The sequence below is a fragment of the Carassius carassius genome, chromosome 34 (genome assembly GCF_963082965.1).
Source record: "Carassius carassius chromosome 34, fCarCar2.1, whole genome shotgun sequence".
Taxonomy (NCBI): domain Eukaryota; kingdom Metazoa; phylum Chordata; class Actinopteri; order Cypriniformes; family Cyprinidae; genus Carassius; species Carassius carassius.
The window spans coordinates 22795274-22818467 of record NC_081788.1 but is presented as its reverse complement, the minus strand read 5'-3'; the positions used below and the strand labels follow the sequence as shown (position 1 = coordinate 22818467).

General features: G+C 36.5%; 1 protein-coding gene across 1 annotated transcript in view; it reads right to left on the bottom strand.

The window, feature by feature from the left end:
• Nucleotides 1-1033: 1033 nt before the first annotated feature.
• Nucleotides 1034-23194, bottom strand: part of LOC132115034 (cytosolic carboxypeptidase 6-like) — a 190393-nt gene continuing 168232 nt past the window's right edge. Inside the window, exon 5 of the mRNA XM_059523450.1 lies at nt 1034-1840. Within this exon, the coding sequence (XP_059379433.1) occupies nt 1723-1840 (118 nt within the window). The 3' untranslated portion in view covers nt 1034-1722. The remainder of the gene's footprint in view (nt 1841-23194) is intronic.

Genomic DNA, 23194 nt, shown 5'->3' with positions numbered 1-23194 from the left:
AGTGTTACACCAGAGAGTGTTTTACTACTGCAGTCCAAGCTGTTGTAGCCTCATCCTGCTCTTTTTTTCTTTGTTCCCTCCCTCTCTCCTCCATCTCTGCAGGTCATTAAGAGTGTTGTACTGCCACATAGCCAAGAACACAGGACATAAAAAGACAAATAAGGCCATAAAATGTCCTTATGCCTGTGCATACAAATACATTTGCTCTCACTTTCTCAGTGCCCCTCCCTCACTTTTTTTTCTCCAACATTCAGTATCTATCCTTTCATTCTTGCTTTATTTCTGACATTATATCTTTTACATGAATTATAAAAAGGCTGATTGTACATTCCCTACAGTATACAAGGGATTTAATTTTTATTTTTTATTTGTCATTACCAAAACTCAGGACCTCCGTTTCTGCCTATTACTTAATAATATTTTGAATTAGCATTTATTTTCATATTTTCAGTTTTAATTTCACTCTCAGTTTGTTTTAGCAATTTTGAAATGTGATTTTTTTTTCAAGTTTTTAAATATTTATATTTATATTTAGCTTAAAATTTCCTTTCAGTTTTAGATTATGTAATTTAAGTACTTAACTCAATTTGTTTCAGTTATTTGCTATGAAAAAAATTCTCATATTTATTTAGATTGTTTTATGTTTACATATACTGTTTATATAAAGTTGGTTTTTTTGGAAATAAATGAATCATTTTATTCAGCAAGGATGAGTTATATTGATCAAATGTGAAAGCAAAGATATATATGATGTCACAAAAGATTTGTATTTTAAAAAAATGCTGTTCTTTTCAGCAAAGAATCATGAAAACAATGTATCAAGTTAAAATAATATATTAAGTTTTTCAACACTGATAATAATAAGAAAAGTTTCTTGAGCATCACATTAGCATATTAAAATGATTTCTGAGGGATCATGTGAGTAATATTGCTGAAACTTTATCTTTGGCATTTAAAGAATAAATTACATTTATTTGACATTACCTATTTTAAAATGTAATAGTATTTCCCATTATTGCTGTTTCACTTTTTTGAATCAATCAAAATAAATGCAGCTTTGGTGAACATTAAAGACTTAGAGATCTGATCTTGTTTTATGCAGTCTGGGTGAATTTTTCACAAGCGGTGTCAATAAGAGCACCAGATTCACCCTCAAGTCTGTATTTCTGTTCTTGCATCACTTTAACATATAGTTTGGCATTTATTTTCCCCCTGATAGATTTGCCCTTTCAAATCCCATTTAATGTCAAACTGATTTCTTTTTTTCCATTGACACCCTATTTCTTATCAATAAATGTCCTTTCATCAGTGGTTTCCCGTGCATGGCTCTCCTTGACGAACGTGAAAGTGATGAAGGCCCTAAAAGAGGGCTTTAATCTCTCGAGCATTCCTAATGAGTTTTCCTCATCAATTATTTGATAAGAGCGAGACAGGACTGTATGCACTGTGAATGATCCAGTACCTGTGCAGATCATGTGCGCGCACACACACACACACACACACAGTCATGCATCCTCAAAGACACTTACATGTGTCCGCCTGCTAAGATGCTAACATAATAAAAACAGAAAAAATGCAACAAAAATCTGTGGTAAGGCAGTGAGCAAACATGCAATGACTAACCACACTGAGTCCCAGATGCTCTCGCTGCAGGTAATCGAGATTTCTGCGCGCCAGACTGGACAGGTAATGCTGCAGACGGGGGTAGGTGTAGGGGTAGCATTATGAAAACTGATAAACGTCATCCTCGCGGTCAAAGCAGAAGGCGAAAAACATCACGTAGTTCCTGTGATGGTTGGGGCAGTGGTAGTAATACACATTCTTGGCTGGTAGTCTTTGCCTATAGAAAGAAAGAAAGAAAGACAGCATGATAATGACATGCAACTTGTTTGCTTTCACAATGAACATTCATGGGTTAATGCGATGTTCTGAAGAAATATAAAATGTTTGTGTTCATAATATTTAAAAATTATAATGTGAAAACATTTTTTGTAATGACATTTTCAGCTGATATAACTAAGGCTGTATAGTTGAGGAAAACATTATGATTAATCAACCATATCATCACATTTGCAATTCAAGTCCTGATTGATAAAATAAAATCACAACCTAAATTATTTCCTGCCTAATGTTCTTTTCACTTGGAAAATATCTTATGAAGTTTAATGTTTTTCAAATGATAGTTCATAAATGGTAGTAAATAAGATTTTTTTTTGGGTGAGACACACAGTCTGACCACACTATTTACTTACTTAAAATATAATTAGAAATAATAAAATAAAAAGTTACAAATATGAGACAAAAAAAGAGAGGATATAAGATGAAATGGCATGAATAAAATGAAATAATAAAAGAGAAAAGGCGAGAAGCGAAGACTAGAGGATGTGATTAAATGAAGAAAAGGGTATAAGTCAAATAAACAATAACAAAAAATCTAAAAGAAAATGAAAGAAAAGAAAAACAGGAGAAAAGAGAAGGGAATATGAGATTATAATAAACAAAAAAGAAGAAGTGAGGAAAGAAGATTTAGTGAAATTAAATGAAGTGAGGAAAAGGCTATAAACTAAATTATATATATATATATATATATATATATAAAAATATATATATATATATATATATATATATATATATATATATATATATATATATATATATATATATATAGTATAAAGGAAAAGGAAATAATAAGAATAAATAAATATGGAGTAAAAGGAAAAAATACAATTAAAGATAAATTATTAAATAAAACAAAAGATACAGTAAGATAAGACTACAGGAAATTAAGAAAATGGTATAAAGAAAACAAAAAATAAAAAGGTCTGGAAACTTGCAAGCCAATCAATCATCTACATCCCCTATCATCACTCACAGTACTGTTGTTCAGTCAGCTCTCTCTCTCTCTCTCTCTCTCTTTCTGTCTTTCTCTATTTCTCTCTCATCCAATGCCTCTCCCTTTAAAAAACCTAGAAAGATGATTTAAAAATCTAGACGAAGGCAAACAGTACCAGCAAACTGTAAACAATGAACATTTCTGCAGTGCACAATGAGCAGCCCGAACATTGAAAGCAATGTTATTTGCATATAAAATGATATACTGTGCTGTTTATCAGTTTTATGTGGCACTGCTGAAGGTAAAAAGAAAAAGAGAGAGAGAGAGAGAGAGAGAGAGAGAGAGAGAGAGAGAGAGAGGGCAAATAGCAGTGAAGGACAGGCAAAGAACATACGATGGAAGGCAATGGAGGGAATAACAAGGGGAGGGAAATAATGAGAAGATGAGAAAGAGAGGAAAGATCACAACTGGGATGGCTTGACTATGGGACAGGGATGAGAGAGAGTGAGAGAGATCAGATGGAGATGCTATCTACGTGAACAGCACAGAAGCTTCCACACAGCTCTTCTAAAAAGAGAGAGGAAACAGCTCTGTAAAATCAGCCCCCAGTCCTTCCATCTCATTCTTTTCTACTAAACAACTCACATACACATTGTACACTGATGGAACTGGGTTAGTGACTTGAAAAGTTATAAAAACCATGATATGCATAAATGCATACAAACACAGACCTAAGCAGTTGGATCCAAAAGCCTGAGACTTTATTCAAAATCCTTTTTAAACCTGGACATAATTTTTTGAATTTCGAAAATTTAAAAATTACGAAAAGTAAAAAAAAAAAAAAAAAAAAAGAAAAACATTTCTGAGTCTGTGTCACTATTTTAATATTAGCATTAATCTAAAACTACTAAAACATTATGAAGTTCACTAATTCATAAACTAATATGATTTGCAATAAAAATATTTTTTAAATAAAACGCAAAAGCCTGAGACTAAATGGAAAACATATGAGATTCAAAAATCCTATTTAAACCTGATAATTAAGTTTTAGGGTTTCAAACATTTTAATATTAAGAAAAGTTATGATGGAAAACAAATAAGAAATATTTCTGACACTGTACTAATTAAGTTTCAGGGTTTCAAATATTTTAATATTAAGAAAAGTTAAAAAAGTATTTCTGATCCTGCACTAATCTATAGCTATTTTAATATATAAATACATATATAACTTTGATCGCATCAAGCTAAAACTACTTAATCCTTCTTAAATAGTTTCATTCACAAGCTGATATTATGATTTTCAAGGAAAAAATTAAATTAAGAAATAGATAACATAAAACAATAATAAAAATAGCATTATATTAGAAATTGAAACTAAAAGTTACAGGTACAGTATACACTATGTCTTTTTCAAAAGTGAGCTAGCTACATAAGTATCATTTTAGGGAATCACCTGTTCCAAATGCTGTCTAGACAGGAAGGTTACAGCAACCTACATACAACATATGCATCACTTAGCTTGTTTCCTGTAATAACGAGCCCCTCGGGTGCAGCATTGTGATTGGCCGTTTAAAAGAGCATGCTACACCCTGATGTTCATCAGGATCCCCGTGAGAAATAAAGCTACTGTATGTAGAATTATGCAGATATGAATCAGCCACACACAGTGCATGCCAACATAACAGAGCATCATCCATACACACACAACAGAATGCACACACACTCATTCCCTGACTCCTCGGCTACCTGAATAAAGTGAAGCGCTGAGCCAAAATGAAAGTGAATTAGCTTTTCTCTGTGGAGGAAAAGACAGCAAATGAACGATCAAGCTGAGAAATCCTCTGGGGGACTTCTACAACTCTCTGTCATCTCTGCGAGTTTCAAAAGAGTGTTAACACACAGGACAGGTGCCTGCTTGGTCCAAACTACATTCTGCTGCTAACACACACTCACTGACAAATTAAATGATTTCTAATGCATGTCAAGCTTTCTGACAAATATATTACATCACGAACAAACTCATGACCCTTCACTGTCTGTTAATTACATCTTAACACACACCCATCTCACTCACAGACACAATGTTAACATGAAATGTCACCTAAAACACAAACTGAAACTATTATTAATTATTAAAAACAATGATTAGATATACTTTATTAATTTGAACAGGCACAACTAAACCTAGGTTTATATGTAAATCTCACAAAGGCTGTCTGGATTCCCAAAATGAAAATTAATACGTAATACAATTTTGTGCATAAACAAAACAAAACAAGGACCATTAAAATATTTTTCATGATTATTATTATTTTTTTTTTTGGCAATTAGGCATATTTTAAATCCCTTATTCTGATTACCATAATGCATTCTGTAATTATGAAAAAAAAAAAATTTAAATAAAAGCATTCGGTACCATGAGATATACACTAGCCTACTGTTCAAAAAAGTTTAATTAAACATTCTGAAATTCATTCATTCAAAAGCTAATATGATTTGCAATTGCAAATAAAATTAAAATAATTAAAAAAATTCTACAAGGATGTTAGAAGGAAGATGCTCATCAAGATGTTTATAATGTTACAAAAATGCTTCTATATTAAATGAATGCTGTTTTAAACTATGTAGAAAAAGCACCAAATCAATATATTAGAATGATTTCTAAAGGATCATGTGACACTTAAGAGTAGATTTATGAACATATTAAAACAGAAAACAGTTATTACTGTAATAATATTTCACACAATTACTGTTTTTACTGTTATTAAATAAATATAGCATTGATGAGCATAAGACATTTCCAAATACATTTTGAATGACAGTGTAAATATTTCCTCATTTTAAATATATATGAACTTATACAGATATATTTGTGTATATGCAGTATGCATGTGTGTATGTGCAAGTCTCATGCTCATGGTCAACTGTGCTCGCTGCAGTATTTGGCCTGCGTTTGAGTAGGGTTGGGTTCAAGACTCGCAGCTGTTTGCCGTGCACCCGACTACCCTAGCAAGCAGACATTAGCCCGTACACACACACACGCTCACACACCTCTCCCCATGCAGGGTTAATGAAACGGTGTGACACCTCACTTTATTTTTTTATTTATCTGTTTGGGCATTATCCTGGTTCCTCTCCAGCGTTTGACCTTGTTGGCTACTGAGCGAGTCGTGGCTATTGATTTTAATTACCCAGCGGGAATTTACTGCTTGCCTCTCCCGCACCGCTGCGCCGCTATTGGTCAGAGAAAATAGCTTTGTGTATTGCCCCTCTATGTGATAGAGAGAGAGAGAGAGAGAGCCTGGTGAATCTCAAACCTGCTGGGTGTTTTTCTATCTTTGCTGCAATGTATGTTCTCCCTCTATCATTCTCTATCATGAGAGAAAGACTCTCTCGTTGTGGCTGCTGGTAATTTGTTTTATCTAAATGACAGTGTCCCATGCCTCCCTATGCTGGTGGATATGGTACAATGCCCCCCGTTCCAAAACACATTTATCTCGCTATGTGTCTGGGGGAGGCCAACGGACAATAACCCACACACACATGGCTTTACAATTCAGCTGCCCGCCCAATGCCTCAGCCTTTTATATACACTCCCCACCCCGAGGAAAACACACACAGTGAGCCGTTGCTCTTCTGCTCTCTTTCCATATAGAGAAAAGGTCAGCGCCTGAAACTCAAGGTCATGGACTTTAAAAATGAAAGAGTTTTCATAACTTGTTAAAGAAAGAGTAAAGAAACCCAAAGTTTCTTCAACTCGCGCAGACAGGGTTATTGCTGACTAGCTCTTGTATCTCTATTTTCATGTATGTGTGTGTATGTGTGTGTGTGTGTGTGTGTGCTGTTAGTTCAACGGCTCGGCCCGTACCAAGGTGTCATTCTTCATCGCGGCACTTTTCAACTCTGTTAGCAGGAACACGACGGGGCCTTTGATGCCGCCGTGGCTGTCGGCTTCCCTCTGAAGGGAACTAGACGAGGGGGAAAATTGCTAACTTTCATACGGAGCTGGATATCTTGTCTATATTCTCAAATCAATCAAGCATAGAGGTCATCGCAGTAGCTCCTGCCTCTCTGACTCTTTCCGTCTCTCTCTATTCTTCTAAGAGCACTGGCTGTCATCTGCTTAATGTTGTGAAGGTTAAATGGTTTCAAATATGAGCAAGAAGCTGTCAAGTGCCACGATTCTTCTCTCATTCTCCTGACAAAAACAGCTGAAGAAAAAAACAGGGGGATCTATTACACATACGGATATCACATTTCATTATGAAAATGATACTCTCAGATCTGTGCAGGCTCTTTTGACTTTGGACGTAGGCCCATATTGTGTAATTATTGCTCAAACAAGTGATCCCTCTTCTAATGCATTTATTGTTTTACATTTGATAGCGTTTCTTTTCTCTTGATTTTTCCGCCGTAATGTGAGAAGTAGAGAGAGTGGAGTGGCCCTTCTGTGATTGATCTATCATTTGGGACATGAATCAGACTGGAGAATAGCACTGAATGGCACAGTTACTAAGCAACCTCACTTGCTTTGTGGTCGAGCTGTCCATGTGCGATGGTATGTTTGAAATTAGGGGGTTTTGGCGTGTGAATTCACTGTGTGGTTCTCTAAATGGTGAAGAGCGTTGAATGCATGTGGAGGATCGGAGATAGGAGAATGAATCTGGGAACCAGAGACCAAATCAGCCAATTTAGGGAGGAAAGTAGACACTGTATTTTGTGTTGGTTAATCATAGCAGAAACAAGTCATATTGATGGTTGCCAGGGTGTTGCTGTGCAGTTGCTAGGACATTCTGGGTAGCCGCTAGGGTGTTCTGTTGAGTTGCACATTTGTAATTTTATCAATGTATTTTTATATTTGCCAGTTTTTTTTTTCATTAAATGTAACTTTTTTTGTGTGTATATATATATATATATATATATATATATATACATCAAGCTGTAAATTACATCAAGTTGTAAAGTAACTTCAAATTCTTAAAAGCACTTTTACTTAAAATAAAAAAAGGATAACTGACTGGTTTGTACTTTTCAGTACATTTTAACTGATGCTATCAGAAGCCATTTTGCTATTAACCAGATATATTGGCCATAAATGAGCAGAATTTGCAATAACAATGAAGAATACCAAAACACATAAAAAAATGTATGTACAAGATCAATAAATGTAACATTTTCAGTGGCAAACATTTTCAGTAGCAATTCTGTGGTCTAATATTGCCCACAATCTATTTCACTGCAAGATAAATTCCATAAAATGCTTGCTTGATTGGATATTCCGATGTAATTTCAAAAATGGTTTAACTGGCCCTAGATTTCAAACATTATTGACAAACTAGTTTTACACACTTTCTGTAATTAATTTTTTCAAAGTTGAAAATAAAACAACGGTTATTGGAGTATGTTTTACAAGAAAACATTATTTCAGTCTTTCTACTTCAGAATTGCATGTTTAATTCAACGTGTGACTTGTTTCATTATGAAGTTTACAAGCTCATTCCTGAGTGACAGATTGTTTCAAAGGAAATTTAGAATTTTAACATTAGCCTTATTCAAAAGAAGGCAACGGCACAACAATTAATTACAGCTTATATTGATTACAGTATAGTGTTTTATTTTACTGATGCTAAGTGAGCCTATAGGGCTTTATTGTCTTTAATAAGCAGTGACAGATTAAATTGGAGTCTATCATGATCTAATACCCTCACTAGATTGAAATGCATAGCTGCATAAGATCAAGAGTTTATGAATTCTGCAGAAAAGCATGAGCTTGCCTATTGAATGGTATCATGGCTGAACACGCCAAGTGCGTGCACCAACACACTGACACACACGCACACACAGACACACGTGTGTTGGAGTCTGAGATGCAGTGCTCATCACAAGTGCAGGGGGACATGTGTAATATTAGTGCTAAGAGCCCTGGCCATCATACTGTCTCCACAGGGCGTAAATCATCCACTCATTACAGCTCAGATCATAAACATACACCCCTGAGAGAGAGAAAGAGACAAACTCTCAGGCTAATATATTCCAACCTAGTGCTCTTTATGACTGCTGCCCGCCAAAAAGAGCGTCTGGGCACCTCTGGGGTGATATTGGGCAGAAAATACTAGAACATTGAAACGGTACTTTCAGATGCACTACCACATGTTGGCCTGTCTTAAAAACTAAACGGAGAGAGGATACGGATATCCCGGGTGTGTTGGTGTTCAGATGAGCTGTGAGATTAAGTGGCAAGCATACAGGGGAGCTAGAGAGATTTGGCACTCATTACTATTAAAGAAAATACAGAAAGTTGCACCAAAGGCTATAGGAGCTATAAAGGCTAAACGGTAAGTGGTTAATCAATACGGCAGCTCTGCATAGGCCACATTAATGTTGTGCTACAAACACATACTGACATAAAGGACAGGCCCTTTTATTTTACTTTAAGCTTAGTACATACTGCAAAACAGGAACTTGCTGCCCTGCCCACTTTCAGACACTCACAGTTCCACTTATTGTCGTGTTGCTGGCATTATGGTACACACTTCACACAACTAATCATAGACTACAGTATGTCGATTATGAGATAATCTCAAGGCAGTTGTGGCCCAATGGTTAGAGAGTCTGACTTGTAACCCAAAGGTTGCAGGTTTGAGTCTCTGGTCCAGCAGGGATTGTCAGTGGGGGGAGTGAACAACCAGCGCTCTCTTCCACCAACCAGCAATTTCACACAGACTCATTCACACAGCAATACAATATTTGATTCTAGATGAACATCAAATCAACAAATAATTCAGAGCAAGTGTTTGTCATTTTTGCATTGAAACTGACTTAATATAGGATAAGATGGAGAAAAATGACCCTCAGGATTAAATCTGAACCAGTGCTTTTTTAATATCACTGATATGTTATTATAGTTTTTGTTATTATTTTGAATTAGATTTTCTATTTTCATTTTAATTTAAAAGTTTTTATAAATTTTTATAAAAAATAAATTAAAATATAGATTTAAATAAGAGAAAATTTAAACCTTTGAGTTAAGATGCCCCCAGTTGTTGCTAGCAATTGTATTATTTAATTTAATCATTATTAAATTCATAAAGTATTTTTTTAAGAATTCCATGAATTAGATGAACATTTAAAACATCATCACCATTCAACAGAACCTACAGGCCAAATTGGGGATCATTCAATCTGTAGAATTAGTCTACTGCCACTACAACAAGGTTTCAATTAAAAATATAAGCCTATGAATATTCATAATAAACTTTAGCTTTCAGGAATTCTGCTATTTGTCTATCATTCAGTTCTTCAATTAAACTGTCAAAATAAACAAATGTACATAGAATATTAGATTTAGTATTTTACATTAATTCCATTTTTGTTAATTAAATAAAATATAAATATATTTAATTTAATAATATATTGGATGATGCATTGTCTTGTGCAGTACATGCTAAATTCATCTCTAAATTTGCCACAATTTAGCAGTAGAAGCACAGTTTTTTTTAAAGGCCAGCATCTTCCACCATCTTGCCCTGTTATTCAGGCATACATGTCATCTATCTCTTTTTTATGCATATTGCTCATTTCTGCACTCTTGCTTGTCTGAGATAGGGTACACACCTGGCAGGTCAGTCAGACTTCAAACAACTTTGGAAACATTGTTAACTGTGTGACTCACAAGTGTACATGACACACATTATGATCTGGGGGTTTTTGTTGCAGACTATAAACATGAAAGGGTGACAAGCTTCTGTCTTGTAGTGTGCACTAAGGTTTATAGACATTTAACAACCGAGGCCCATATGCAAATGCATGGAAATGAATGGGCACTAAATAAATGAAAAACAAACAAACAAGTGCAAGGAAATTCGAACAAACATGAAAACAGTAATCCTCAGATAATTGGTTACCGGATGGCTCCAGTAGTGTGCAGGTGGCGAGTGCAGCCCCTGTCATTGGCTGTGTGTGGGGAGAGATGAGATTTCCCTATAGTGTCTACAGAGATGCTATAAGAAGCAACATCCACAGACAGAGAGAACAGGCAGAGGGTCAACAGCACAGATTCTCATTACGAATCAACTTGAAGAGCTTGAAGTGCTTCTATCCATGCAATCGCAGACATATGCACATAAACGCACTGAAAATGAAAAAAAAAAAAGCTTGAATCCAAAATCCCTACTATTACCTAATAACACTTACATTCAAAGAGGTCTATGATACACAGAAAAAGCATTCTCATTCATCTCAATGGCAGTTGCTCAGCTGGGAACCACTCAGAAGTGTATGATTTGAAATGTGTTTCTTACCTAATGGTACTTTTTGAGCTGATCACTTGAACTGTAAATGCCTGTAAATTCAACGTATCATGCCAGATATACATAAACACACACACACACACTTATATTTATATATATATACAGTATATATATATATAATAAAAAAATTAAAATGTGCACCTAATCAAAATACTACAATGATTAGAAAACTTATATTTTATATTAAAATATAAGTAAAAACAGAGTAATATAGAAAATAGAATAGAATTTTGCAATATTACTGTTTTTACTGTATTATTTTTTAATTAAACAGTTGTACAGTAGTGTATATATATATATATATATATATATATATATATATATGATATGATATGATATATATTTGACAGCATATAACCAGCCAAACATTTTCTTTGCTAATATCCCAACCTCTACACTTCATAAATGAATGAATGAACATCAGAGAGAAATTACTTTTTGTGTGCTCTTTCCTTGGCCAGTAGATGGCCATAGATCTTGTGTTTAGGGCCTTAAAGAACCGACCCACCCTTTAATCCAAAATGACTCATCTTACATCACACTTATACAAAGAAAAACAAAATGGGTAAAAACATCGGCCACACCCTGTCTGCCTGCTCACAATGAGGCTCATGTGATCTCCCTCTCTCACTCAATGCGTCATCTGTAAAATACTCCACAACACCCCGACACGGGGCTGCATGTCCCAGGTGGTTCATCCCAACAGTAGCAGCGGCGTAATGGTGTGTGTGTGTGTGTGTGTGTGTGTGTGTGTGTGTGTGTGTGAGGGTGTGCATATAGTGATCAGGCTATAGCAAGCCTTATCCAGCAGTGGCTAACAGTGGTAATTTAATGTGTGTGTATGTGTTTGCATACGTGTGACCCCACAGTGGTAAGTAGCTGCCCTGCTGTGCTGAGGGATGTCTAGGGAAATTATCAAAGAGCAGATGAGCCCTATGAGCCAGCCAACATGGCGCCATGCCCCCTCATGGGGCATAGGGGCAGAAATCACACAGGGCACATACACACATTTATATGCAGAGTGTAAGAGATGGATGCAGGTGTGCATTAGAGAAAAGAGGGTAATAACAGCCAGACAGGATGACGTCTAAGAGATGCCCTGGTGTGACTGTCTGTGTATGTGTTTACCGGTTGTTCTTCCATGGTTTTGCAGACTTTCCCCACCTGAGTACCCCCTGGTCTACTGAGACTTCTGAGATTATGATGGAACAGACGGTGTCGTCATAATTCCCATTACACACATTAACTTATTTGAGTAAAAAGCTACTCTGCTGTTCACGTGAAGGTAATGTTAAAATGACTTTTGCTATCCTATTTTAAGGTGCAAAAACAATAATAAGTAAGCTATTCTTAGGATAATTTCCCCAAAGAGTGTAAACACTGCGTCCTTGCGAAGCTTTCAAAATAATTTTCTTGTTTGAGCGGTTCGATGTGTATATATATATATGATTATTGGGGTGGTGACTCATGTTCTTAGTGAGATCTACCACTTCACATGACAAAAACACAGTACAAAAGTGTTTGTAAAAAGAAAAGAGTTGTGGGGGCTGGGGGTGAAGAAGGGGTGCTCTGATGCAGGTCTGCAGTCTCTTTCCCCTCCTTCTCTTCCTCTTTCCCAGGGGATGGCTGAGATGTGTTGGCTGACTGCATCAGCAGAGTAGGTGGAGTGGACCCAAGGAGACAGCCTGGCGCCAGTCTGCACTCCATCTCTACTCCACTGACACACACTTGTACATACACACACCCAGACACTGATGGAGATGGTGCTGAGATAGACTGAGAGATGGAAAAACAGAGGGATGAGGGAGATGCAAGTGAGATGACAGAGATACAAGCTGAAATCCATCCACATTATCTCCATTAGATGTGAGCAGCAGGTCCAGGTTGAGATCTTACAGCAGAAAGTAATATTGCAGGGTATGGCCCACCAGCTAATGTAGCCCCAGGCAGTGCTGGTGTTAGGATGCTGAGAGTAGACAGTGATAGGGCTTACTCTCCTCAAAAACCCACCACAACATCACTCCTGGGAAAAAAAAACCCACAGTTGTACATTAGCTGGAAACTGATGGTTTCATATTAATAAGTAGATCTGTTTTTCATCAAGTGAAATCTGAATGGGGGGCTGAATTTGACCTAAGTGATGTCAAGGCAAGCTGGTAAATTCAGTGATGTTTGCTATTGTAATGTAACCAGGGACAGCAATGATGTCAGCTGTGTTTTTGACCAATACCACACAAGGTGACTCTTGCAAGATCAAAACAATGCCACACTCGGCTAAATAAGATCTCAAAGGAAGTGATATCAGCGCAAGACAGAGGTAAAAGCTGGATGAAGGTCAGAGGGCTGGTGAGTCGAAGCAGACGCAGTAGAGGAGGAAGAGATGGACCACTCATAGAAAACTCAATGGGAGACACTGTGAGGCTCAATCTGGTTGCTGTACAAATCCAGTTAAATTAGCAAATCAATGAAATGTGAAAAATACAGTTGGAATTTCTGAGAATAAAACAGGCAATTATAGCTTTCCAACATAATATATCAGAAGACATCTTTGTATACCCAATGATCAGATGATGTCTGGAAAGCACGACCACTTACGACTGAATGTGTCTTTCAGCATTATTTTCCCTTTAAAATGAGTGGAAGTTATGGAAGCTTGTTTCTTTCATGGATTAAATAAAGATAATTTTTAGATAAGTTTTTTTCTCACAAATCTGACTTTTTTTCTCAGAATTACAAGATATAATGTCATAACTTCCAGATATAAACAAGCAATTGCAAGTTATAAAATCTGAATTTTTGAATAAACTCGCAATTGCGAGAAACAAATTTAGTGTCATGAAACATAAACTAGTAATCTGCAAGATCTTATCCCACAATTCTGACTTCTTTTCACAGAATTGTGAGATAAAGCTTCCAATTATGAATTATAAAGTCCAATACTATGGAATAGGTTAGGCCCAAGCAATAATACAAATATAAAACCATTTTGAGATTAAAGCCATTATAATGCAAGATTAAACTCATTAAATTTAAAGAAAAAAAGTTGAAATAAAATGTTGAGAAAAAACTCATTAAATTACAAGAAGAAAAGTCATTGTGTTTCGAGAAAAAAGTAAAAAATTATGTTGAGAATAAACTCATTAAATTATTAAATTAATTTTAACAAGTTTTTACTCGAAAAACTATTTCATTCTCAAAATTTAATGATTACATTCTCAACATTTTATTTTGACAATTTTTATTGAAATTTAAATAAAATAAAAAAAGTTTAATCTCGCATTATAATGACTTTAATCTCAAGATTTTTTTTTAATAGCTTGGCCATAATCCTCTTCCGTAAAATACTGATGGAAAAACAATTAACATTTTCTTACATTTGTGAGTTTATATCTCACAATTGTGAGGGGAAAAAGGTCAGAACTCACCATTTCTACAAAATGAATTGTGAGATAAAAAGGTGCAATTACTTTAAAAAATAAAAAAATATATATTCAGTGACAGAAACAGGCTTCCATAAAACAACTATACTGTAGTTATTTTTTAATCATATTTTAAATCATATTTAAAAAGCAGAATTGATTGTGTTGCTTAATAGATCTCACTGTTCAAAATCTACCAAGCTATATTTTAAACATCAAATATGATGACCACTTTCATTTCCCAGTTACTTAGAATCTTTGTCATGCAACTTCCACTATCCTACACTAAACAATCCCACTGCATATTAATCAATTCTTTTACTGAACATAAATCTATAGCAGCATCATTCATCTCAGTAATGCTTCTATTACTCCTGAAAGTCTAAGGCCTAGAGCTATCAAAAAAAGGAGAATTTTGATGGCTCGTCCTATTTGTGTAAAATTAATTATACTGCCAAATTCTAAGTGCTGCATTTAAATCTTTAAAGCAAGTCATTTTTTGCATTTGCAGGATCTCATCTCATCTCTCTCCTTGCATCCTGTCCAGATCTGTAAACCATCTGTCCCTTGGGGGCGTCCCTGCCTGGCACAGCTTGCCAGCCTGTCTGACCATATCCCCGCTGGCAAGAGTGCCAGCTGCAAGTCTGCTCTCTGTATCTCTGTCTCTCTCTTACTCTCTACCTCATCCACCCCCCATCACTTTTGGTGCCCACAGCCAGGCTGGTGTCTCCAGATGCCTGGGGGATGTGCAGGGTACACTACCTCCTAGACAGCAGATGCTGCCTATTAACTTCCCTGCCACAGGCTCTCAGAGGGAGAGTGCGTGTGCAGGGGCAGAGGGGACGTTGTGGGGAGTTATGTATATTTGGGGGTGTACTGGTCATGGTATTTATTGAATTGACAGAAGTCATCTTGTTCTTAGGCAGACAGATATCACTGCTCTCCTCTCCCCATGTGCTCTTGGCCTGTCCCTCAGTGCCACATGCCACACTGAAGCCTCTGAAACATCTCAATTACAACCAGAGAACAACATACCAGCCAACCGGCCATAGGATTCTCCCCAGCCCATTACCACTCATTACAAAACAAAGTGGGACTTATCATGAAAAATATTTTTATTATTGCTGGAAATTCGAGAAGTTAAATTTATTATGCAGCCACACTGTCCATTAGACCTGTCCACATAGACCCTGACTACCTGCAATGGTTATGATATTACAATGTGTGCATTTTACAATGTGAACATCTTACCGCCCACATTTACATATTATCAGGACTCAGCAACTTAAATAACAAACAAACAAGTTAACCAATCAGAACAGAGCTCATTTACATAGCAAAAACAACCTGTTTCTAAGAGTAAGAGAGATGGTATCGTGATCATGTAACAAAATTGCTTGACTGTTTTGGTGCACAAGTTCACTGCAACTGAAAAATATACATTTTAATTACCAATGTCTGTTCTGAATCTGTTGAAAAAGACAAAATGGTAAATCTCAAAAGTAAAAGTCAGGGTAATATTTCACCGCAAAATCAAACGAAAACAAATATAAAAATCTATTTTGCATGAGGAAAAGAAAAGTTTAGAGGCATTCTTCTTCTTTTATTTATTTATTGCTCAAAAATCGTATTCTCATTATTGTCATACAATTACTATTTTTCATTAAAATCACCATAAATTAACAGGCAGCACAATACATCTTACCATACATATCTAATATATTATTTGTAATATATAATATGTTTATTCATTTATTTATTTGATTTAGAGGTGAAATACAACCCAGACATTTTTGATAGTTGTCATGAGATCAAGCTCAGGAGGAGAGAACAACATGAGGTACAAAACAAGACATACAAGGAACCAGACAGTCTCAGTGGTCTAGTGGCAGCTCAGGAAATGTGTTTGATTGACAGGTGTGTGCGGATGCAAGTGTGAAAGCAGAGGCAGCTGGGTATTAGCCAAGGACCACCCATATGAGCAGTTGCACACATGTGCAAAGACGAAAGTCTCTTCATTTATGAAATGAACTTGGTAAAAGTCAAACCAAGCTTTAACAAAGTGCATTATATTTCAAACCTGCAGCAGAAAAAGTTAAAAACCCTCATGAAGGGTGAACAATTCAAACAGTTAACTGATGGAAAGCGATTAGTAAAGTAGATTAGTGAAAACCGATTGTAACTCTTCCTCTATGAGCTTACCGGAGGACATCTCGTAGGCTTTCATTTCTGCTTGAGAGATTAAAATGACAACTTCCCTGCTTTCTGTCTCTCATTCTTGTATTAGACGAGTGACAGATTACTACTTACTGAAGAGAAAGAGAGAGAACTTTGGCTGCAAATGGCGAAGGAGAAGCTGGAATAGCGGCATTACGCAGTAAAGGTAAATCACTCAGCACGATGGAGCTCTACAAAGCCATTTACACATATAGCACTTCTGCATGCAAATTCATAACGGCTCACTGCACGCCGGCCTGAACAGGTCTGAGTGTAACCTCTCCTTTTCTCCCTCCATCTTCTGGATGTAAAGCACAGCCAAGCATCTGCTAAGAGTCTGTGCGATTGATGAAGCTGATGTGGTGGGGATCGAAACCGCTTATTAAGTCAATAATGCTGGTTTGTTGTTGGAACACAAGCAGAATAATTGCATAGGCTGCTGGTGGAGCTATAGAATCTTTTGTTAAAGATACAATATGTGAGATTCCACGAAAATGAGATGGTGTTGTGCTAATTAGCATTTGCTAATAGGCTTCTCCCTTTGTGCTGTGAAACTGTACTTAAAGTAATAACACAGGAGGGGGAAAAGAGTAATTAACCTTTACTATTATTACAGAAAATTTTGCAGAAATATTTTTGTCACTGCAGGTCGACACAGAAAACATTTCTCTCCAATTCAGAGAGGAAGGATGCATTTTTAAAATCCCAAATAGTTTAGTATAAATCATTTCTGACCTGTTGTCCCCCAAACCACAGTCTAATTAAGCATATAAGGCCCTTCATCTCCACCAGTGGTGCTGAGCTCTGGTTGGGCTTGATAACATAGACTCCATAGTTCTAATATCCCTCATTTTTACAGGACCTATTCGTCCATTCTTTCTGCAGAACAGCTTGACAGATGGTTTGCCTTCCTTGTCATTTAGCATCATTACGACATTAGGAGCTCATTATCAAAAGCACATACACCTTTTCTCGTTCCAGTAGAGTTTTATGCCAGACGATCGTCAAAATGGTTACTGCAGGGGTCATAACTCACATAGCTGGTCTAAACTACATGCAAACAACCATTATCTCTGCATAATGGTAGAGGGTTCAAAGTGCATCCTTGAGAAACTCACAAATCAATAGCGAAGGCTTTCATGGTGGGCTTTAATGAAGGCAAAGGGCCATGGGAAAGGGGAGAAAGTGACATTTTATGTACTCTATACATGCATCCATTAGGCTAACCACAAATTAGATGCAAACGTGATATGGGATGCATGTATCATTATCATTCATGTGCAGCATTCAATGCACCTCAGTGCAAAACATAGAGAGTGGAAGATGCACTGTAAGTTTACTGGCATTCATTTTTATTATTGCATTACAAGGTAGAATGTTCTGTTCGCATCTAAGATTTGTGAGTCACCTGATGGAGCAGAGCGATCGGAGCTCTTGTTAATCTGAAAATATGTTTGGAATATGTGTTCCCTCTCCACACTTTGCTACTCAGCCCTACCTGAGCTATAAGCTCCGACACAGGCAGGAAATGGCATTCAGCCAGAACGGAGATAAAACATAACGCAAAAAAACGCCACTCTGTCTGGCCTTGTCATCCACCATGTTATCCTCCCTTTCCCTGTCTACTCCCCACCCCACCCCATTTCTCATTTCCTTTCAGGAACGAAAGAACAGGACCCCCAAAATGAATAATGAAAGATTGGCATCAATGTTTTATGAAGTAGCCACCATATTATTTTGAAGGAAGGCAAGGATTAATGAAAATATCATTTATTTATTTGTGTCTAGAGGAGAGAAAAGAGAGAGAGCGATGAGGGAAACCACATTAGAGGATCCAGGGGAAGTGTTCGGGCTATACGATGACCACATGTTCCTCTCACAAACCTACTGAGATCCTTTACGCACGCCACAGAATCCTAATGGGCAACGGTAAGCTTCATAAAAAAAAATCAACCCCAGGTCAACCAGACAAAATTCATTGAAGGGGGAGGAAAGTTTATTTAAAAAAAAAATGGAACCAAGTCAAATTAATTATTCTTGTTGATTCTCAAATGTGATCTAAAATCTAATTTACTCAACTGTTATGGAAACCTGTGAGGTATAAAAAAAAGGATATATAACAACCCTAACACACACACAGCTACTATATGAATGAATCATAGAGCCAGTCAAAAACTTACATTCACCTAGGTCAAAATTAAGAAATTATCTTTTATTGTCTATTGTAGAGCAACTTCAAGATTTTTCTTCAAGATATAGTCAACAGACATTTTACCCCCAATTCTTATTAGTAATGCAAAAATAAAATAAAATATAAAATGCTTTAAAAATCAACAGTAATTGAAGGTATATAAAACAAATCCTAGATTTTGACAGCATTTTTTAATGGTTTGTTCTTGCAAAAATTTATATTCTGCCATCATCTACTCGAATGAAAACTGTTTATCATCTAAAGAGACAATATCTCTTCACAAAACTTGTATTAAAGCACTAAATTCATCTGGAACCATTTTATGATGCCTTTATGATCTTCTTTTGGATCATCCAAGTTGTGGTTATCTGGGCAGATGGAGGGACAGATTTGTATTTAGAAGTCTTATGGATTTAGGAATGATGACATAATTTTCATTTCTGGTGAACTATTCTTTGAAGAACAATGGGAATTACCAAAAAAAAAAAAGGGGTGAAACTGGGCATGTTTTGGTGTGATTCATCCATAGAGACAGAGCCCCAGGAGAGGGGTGCATGTATGTGTGTGAGGCTCCAGGCCTAAGATCAAACAGACGGATCATTCAAACAGAGCAGGTGCCTATGCCACATTCACTCAGTGTAACACACATATCTGTAATAGCCCACACCTGAGCTTGACAAACACATGCTGAAACCAGTAAGTACACACAATGATCACAGCTGAGCCTGCGCTGCCGCAGTTGCGTTTCCCCCGGCTTGCTGACTACGGCTGGCCGCCGTCCCGTCCCGCTCCCCAGCAGAGACATTACAGCACTGCCATTCTTCACTGTCTGCTTATGACTTCCTGCATGCACTGGATGACTTTCATTTAAACCCACTGAAGCTGCATGGCTCCACGCCCTCCCTGCTCGGGCCCTATTGTTCATTCATGCGAGGGAGGGGCTTCGCTCCGTATTGAACGGAATGCTGGGATTGGTACCGCAGAGATATGGGTGGATTGTTACAGCAAGTAAGTGCTTACTCTGTAAGAAATAACAGTTCACAACTGGAAAATGGGGAGCGGAGAGTTCGTGACCACAATTTTTCTTTGCCGGTCGAAGCCAGACACACATAAACTGGAAACGCTTTTGAGCATTTTCCATCGCACACATACACACAATCACACAGGCAGAATTTGTGTCCTGCAGTGGTTTTAATCTTCATTCTCTGGTTGTCAAAGCTCTCTCTGGGCCTGTGTCCCTGTGTTACCTCTGCGGCTCTCTGTTGTGTTTGGATGCTCCACTTGTGTACAACACTCTGAATTTAAGAATTGGCTGCTTTCAAATTTATGACTTAGAATCTGAGTTGAATTGGTACTCCTCACAGGATACTGAAACTTTGAATGAGAATGACAGGAAAAAGCATTTACTGAATTGCAATTCAAAAAGCATCACACATCATAATAATTGCATTACTCCAAAAAATTCTTTGGGACAAAACACAACTAATTATGGATTTTTTTTCGCCCCTTTGACATACAGAACTAATTTTCCTCAGTAGAATTTTCTCTAATATATACAGAAAGTTTTATATTTATAAAAACAATACTACACAATTGGAATCAATGGAATGTATATAAAATACATATTTTATGTGTCCATGCATATGTCTGAATGGGTGACACTTATACAGTGACATGTGTCACCGTGATTGAAACAGCTCTCGTCATAAAGCTGCCGGCAGGCTGGTGGAAGAGATGGACTGGGTGAGGCTGCACACCTGTCTCACTTCCTCTGCTCTCTCTCCTCTTCTTGACATGCAGCTGAATGGGAGGATTTGCTTTTGTTGCCTTGAAAGTGGAGTTCTGAATCACAGAATGGCACGAACATTCAGCACTAACCCCGAGTTCCCATACCAATTCAACTCTGACACTGTGACTACACTGTACCAACTCAACTAAAATAATGCTCTATTGCTCTAAATTAATGCTCGAATGCTCTATATGCACTCTATTGCTATTTGGATACTGCAGCATACAGAAACACACACAAACACACATGTGAGCATGGGACTATTTCGATGGAAAAGGAGACTCTCTCGCCCTGTCTCTCTCTTTTCCTGCAGGCACTGGAGCATGTGAGATTTGCTGGATTTACTCCATTCACATTTCTCTTTGAGTTTTAGCCCCTCACCTTACACACACTCTCTCTCACACACACACACTCGACCGCAAGGAAGCAGCAAGCTTGCACTAGGAGGTCCCCTCCCTCTGGGCTCTACTCCATTTTACTTGAGATTTGAAGTGACCTTTGTGGTGCAGCTGCAGGTCTTATGATTTATGTACACAAACAAAGAGCAGAGCAGTGAATTCTAACCAGAAGCACCATATGATACCAGATAAAAAAGGAGAGCTGGAGAAAGAGATCACAAAAGTACATAGAGAGTGAAGAGAGAAATATGAAATGTAGAGAAAAGCAACTTACACACAGAAGAATCTGCATCTGTATGCTTGTGTTTCATGTATGGATTAAACACAACTGGAGATAAATGAGTTGGCCAATTGAATGTGATTATTTTTTTTATAGAATTTATAACATTCTTAAATGCCTGATATTATAAACATACTGTAAAAGAAAATAAATTAAAATAAATATTTTGATTACTTTTCCAATATCAAATAGGCAGTTTTGTCCATTAGTGATAATGCTTCATTCAACACATAATGCTTAACTTATCTCATACTGAATTATTTTCAGCACTGATATCAAGACTACTGTTCAACAGTTTGGGGTCAGTCAGTAAGTTATAAAAAAAAACAAAAAAAAAAAAACAAAAAAAAAAAAGTAAATAATACTCAGCATGGATGGATTAATCTGAACAGAAACAACATATATTTTATATATATATATTAGGGCTGGACAAATGAATGCATTATCATCACATCAATTAATTAATTGATTAATGCAGATAATTAACTTATTGTTTTTATTATTATCATGAAAGTGCGTTGCTTACTGTCTCTGAATACACATTCAGACGAATCATGGATCACAGGAGGGGATGCTCCCAATCCAATTATTTAGGCTAAGCATCAGCATTCACAAACCACTGTCCAGTGTTATTTTTAACAGAAAAGAATGAAACGAGCTTGTAATCACGACTTCATAAATGGGAAATAGGAAGTTTCCGATAGCACGTGGAGACAGTAGAGAAGCGTTTGCTCAGCACAGTGGAGTGCATTGTTTTGTTAACTTTGTGATTTATTATTTTGAGTAACATGGGACACAATATATTGCTTTACACAATATATTGCTTCTCACAATATATTGCTTTACACATTTATCACTTTTGCCTCTCAGAAATATTCACACAATCATACAACAGCAGCACGTATCAGAAGATCTGTATATATGAAGATATATATATATATATATACTGTATATACATTTACTGCCCATTTTTACGGCCATATGGATTACACAGAGTTCCTGGTTGAGTGGAGAAAATGGATGTGTGCCGTGAGAGCGTGTGAAAAGCGTCAATTGCATGTGTCTCACATTTTATTGCATTTGTATTAGTTGTTTGAAGAGTAAAAAAAAATCTGTGGGTCTTAACGCAATTACAATCGGCAAGTCGGTCGGACAAAGGGGGAAAAAAATTAATTGGGTCGGTCCTAAATTGACAGGGTCGGTCAGGTTATGGCAAACAAGATTATTTTTAAGGATGGCCTAATAGTTATTTGAAACTTGTGAAGCTTGTGAACATATTAGCAACACAGCTAGTAATGACAGCATTCAGTTTTATTGTTTTCATCAATTAATACACTTCTTAATTACATATTTTTACATTATTACATTATGTTGTCAATAATTACCTTTATCAGTAAGTTTTGGCCACTGCTTACCAAATGTTCTCTTTCACCAGACATTTTCTTTAATGAGCAGGATCCGCTTTCATTGAAATGTCATTAGAGAGCACCGGCAAGTGTCACACCATCACACTTTGCAGGCACGCAGTAATGGCGGCAGACAAGATGGTGCCGCCCATAGTTTGCGGCGGATTTGTGTGTAAGTATGTATATATATATATATATATATATATATATATATATATATATATATAAAATTTATAATATATATATAAAAAATGTATTATTATTATTTTATATATATATAATTTATATGTATAATCAAGTTATTTTACATTTTAATACGATTTTAAAATTTATCTTTTTTTTTATCTCAACC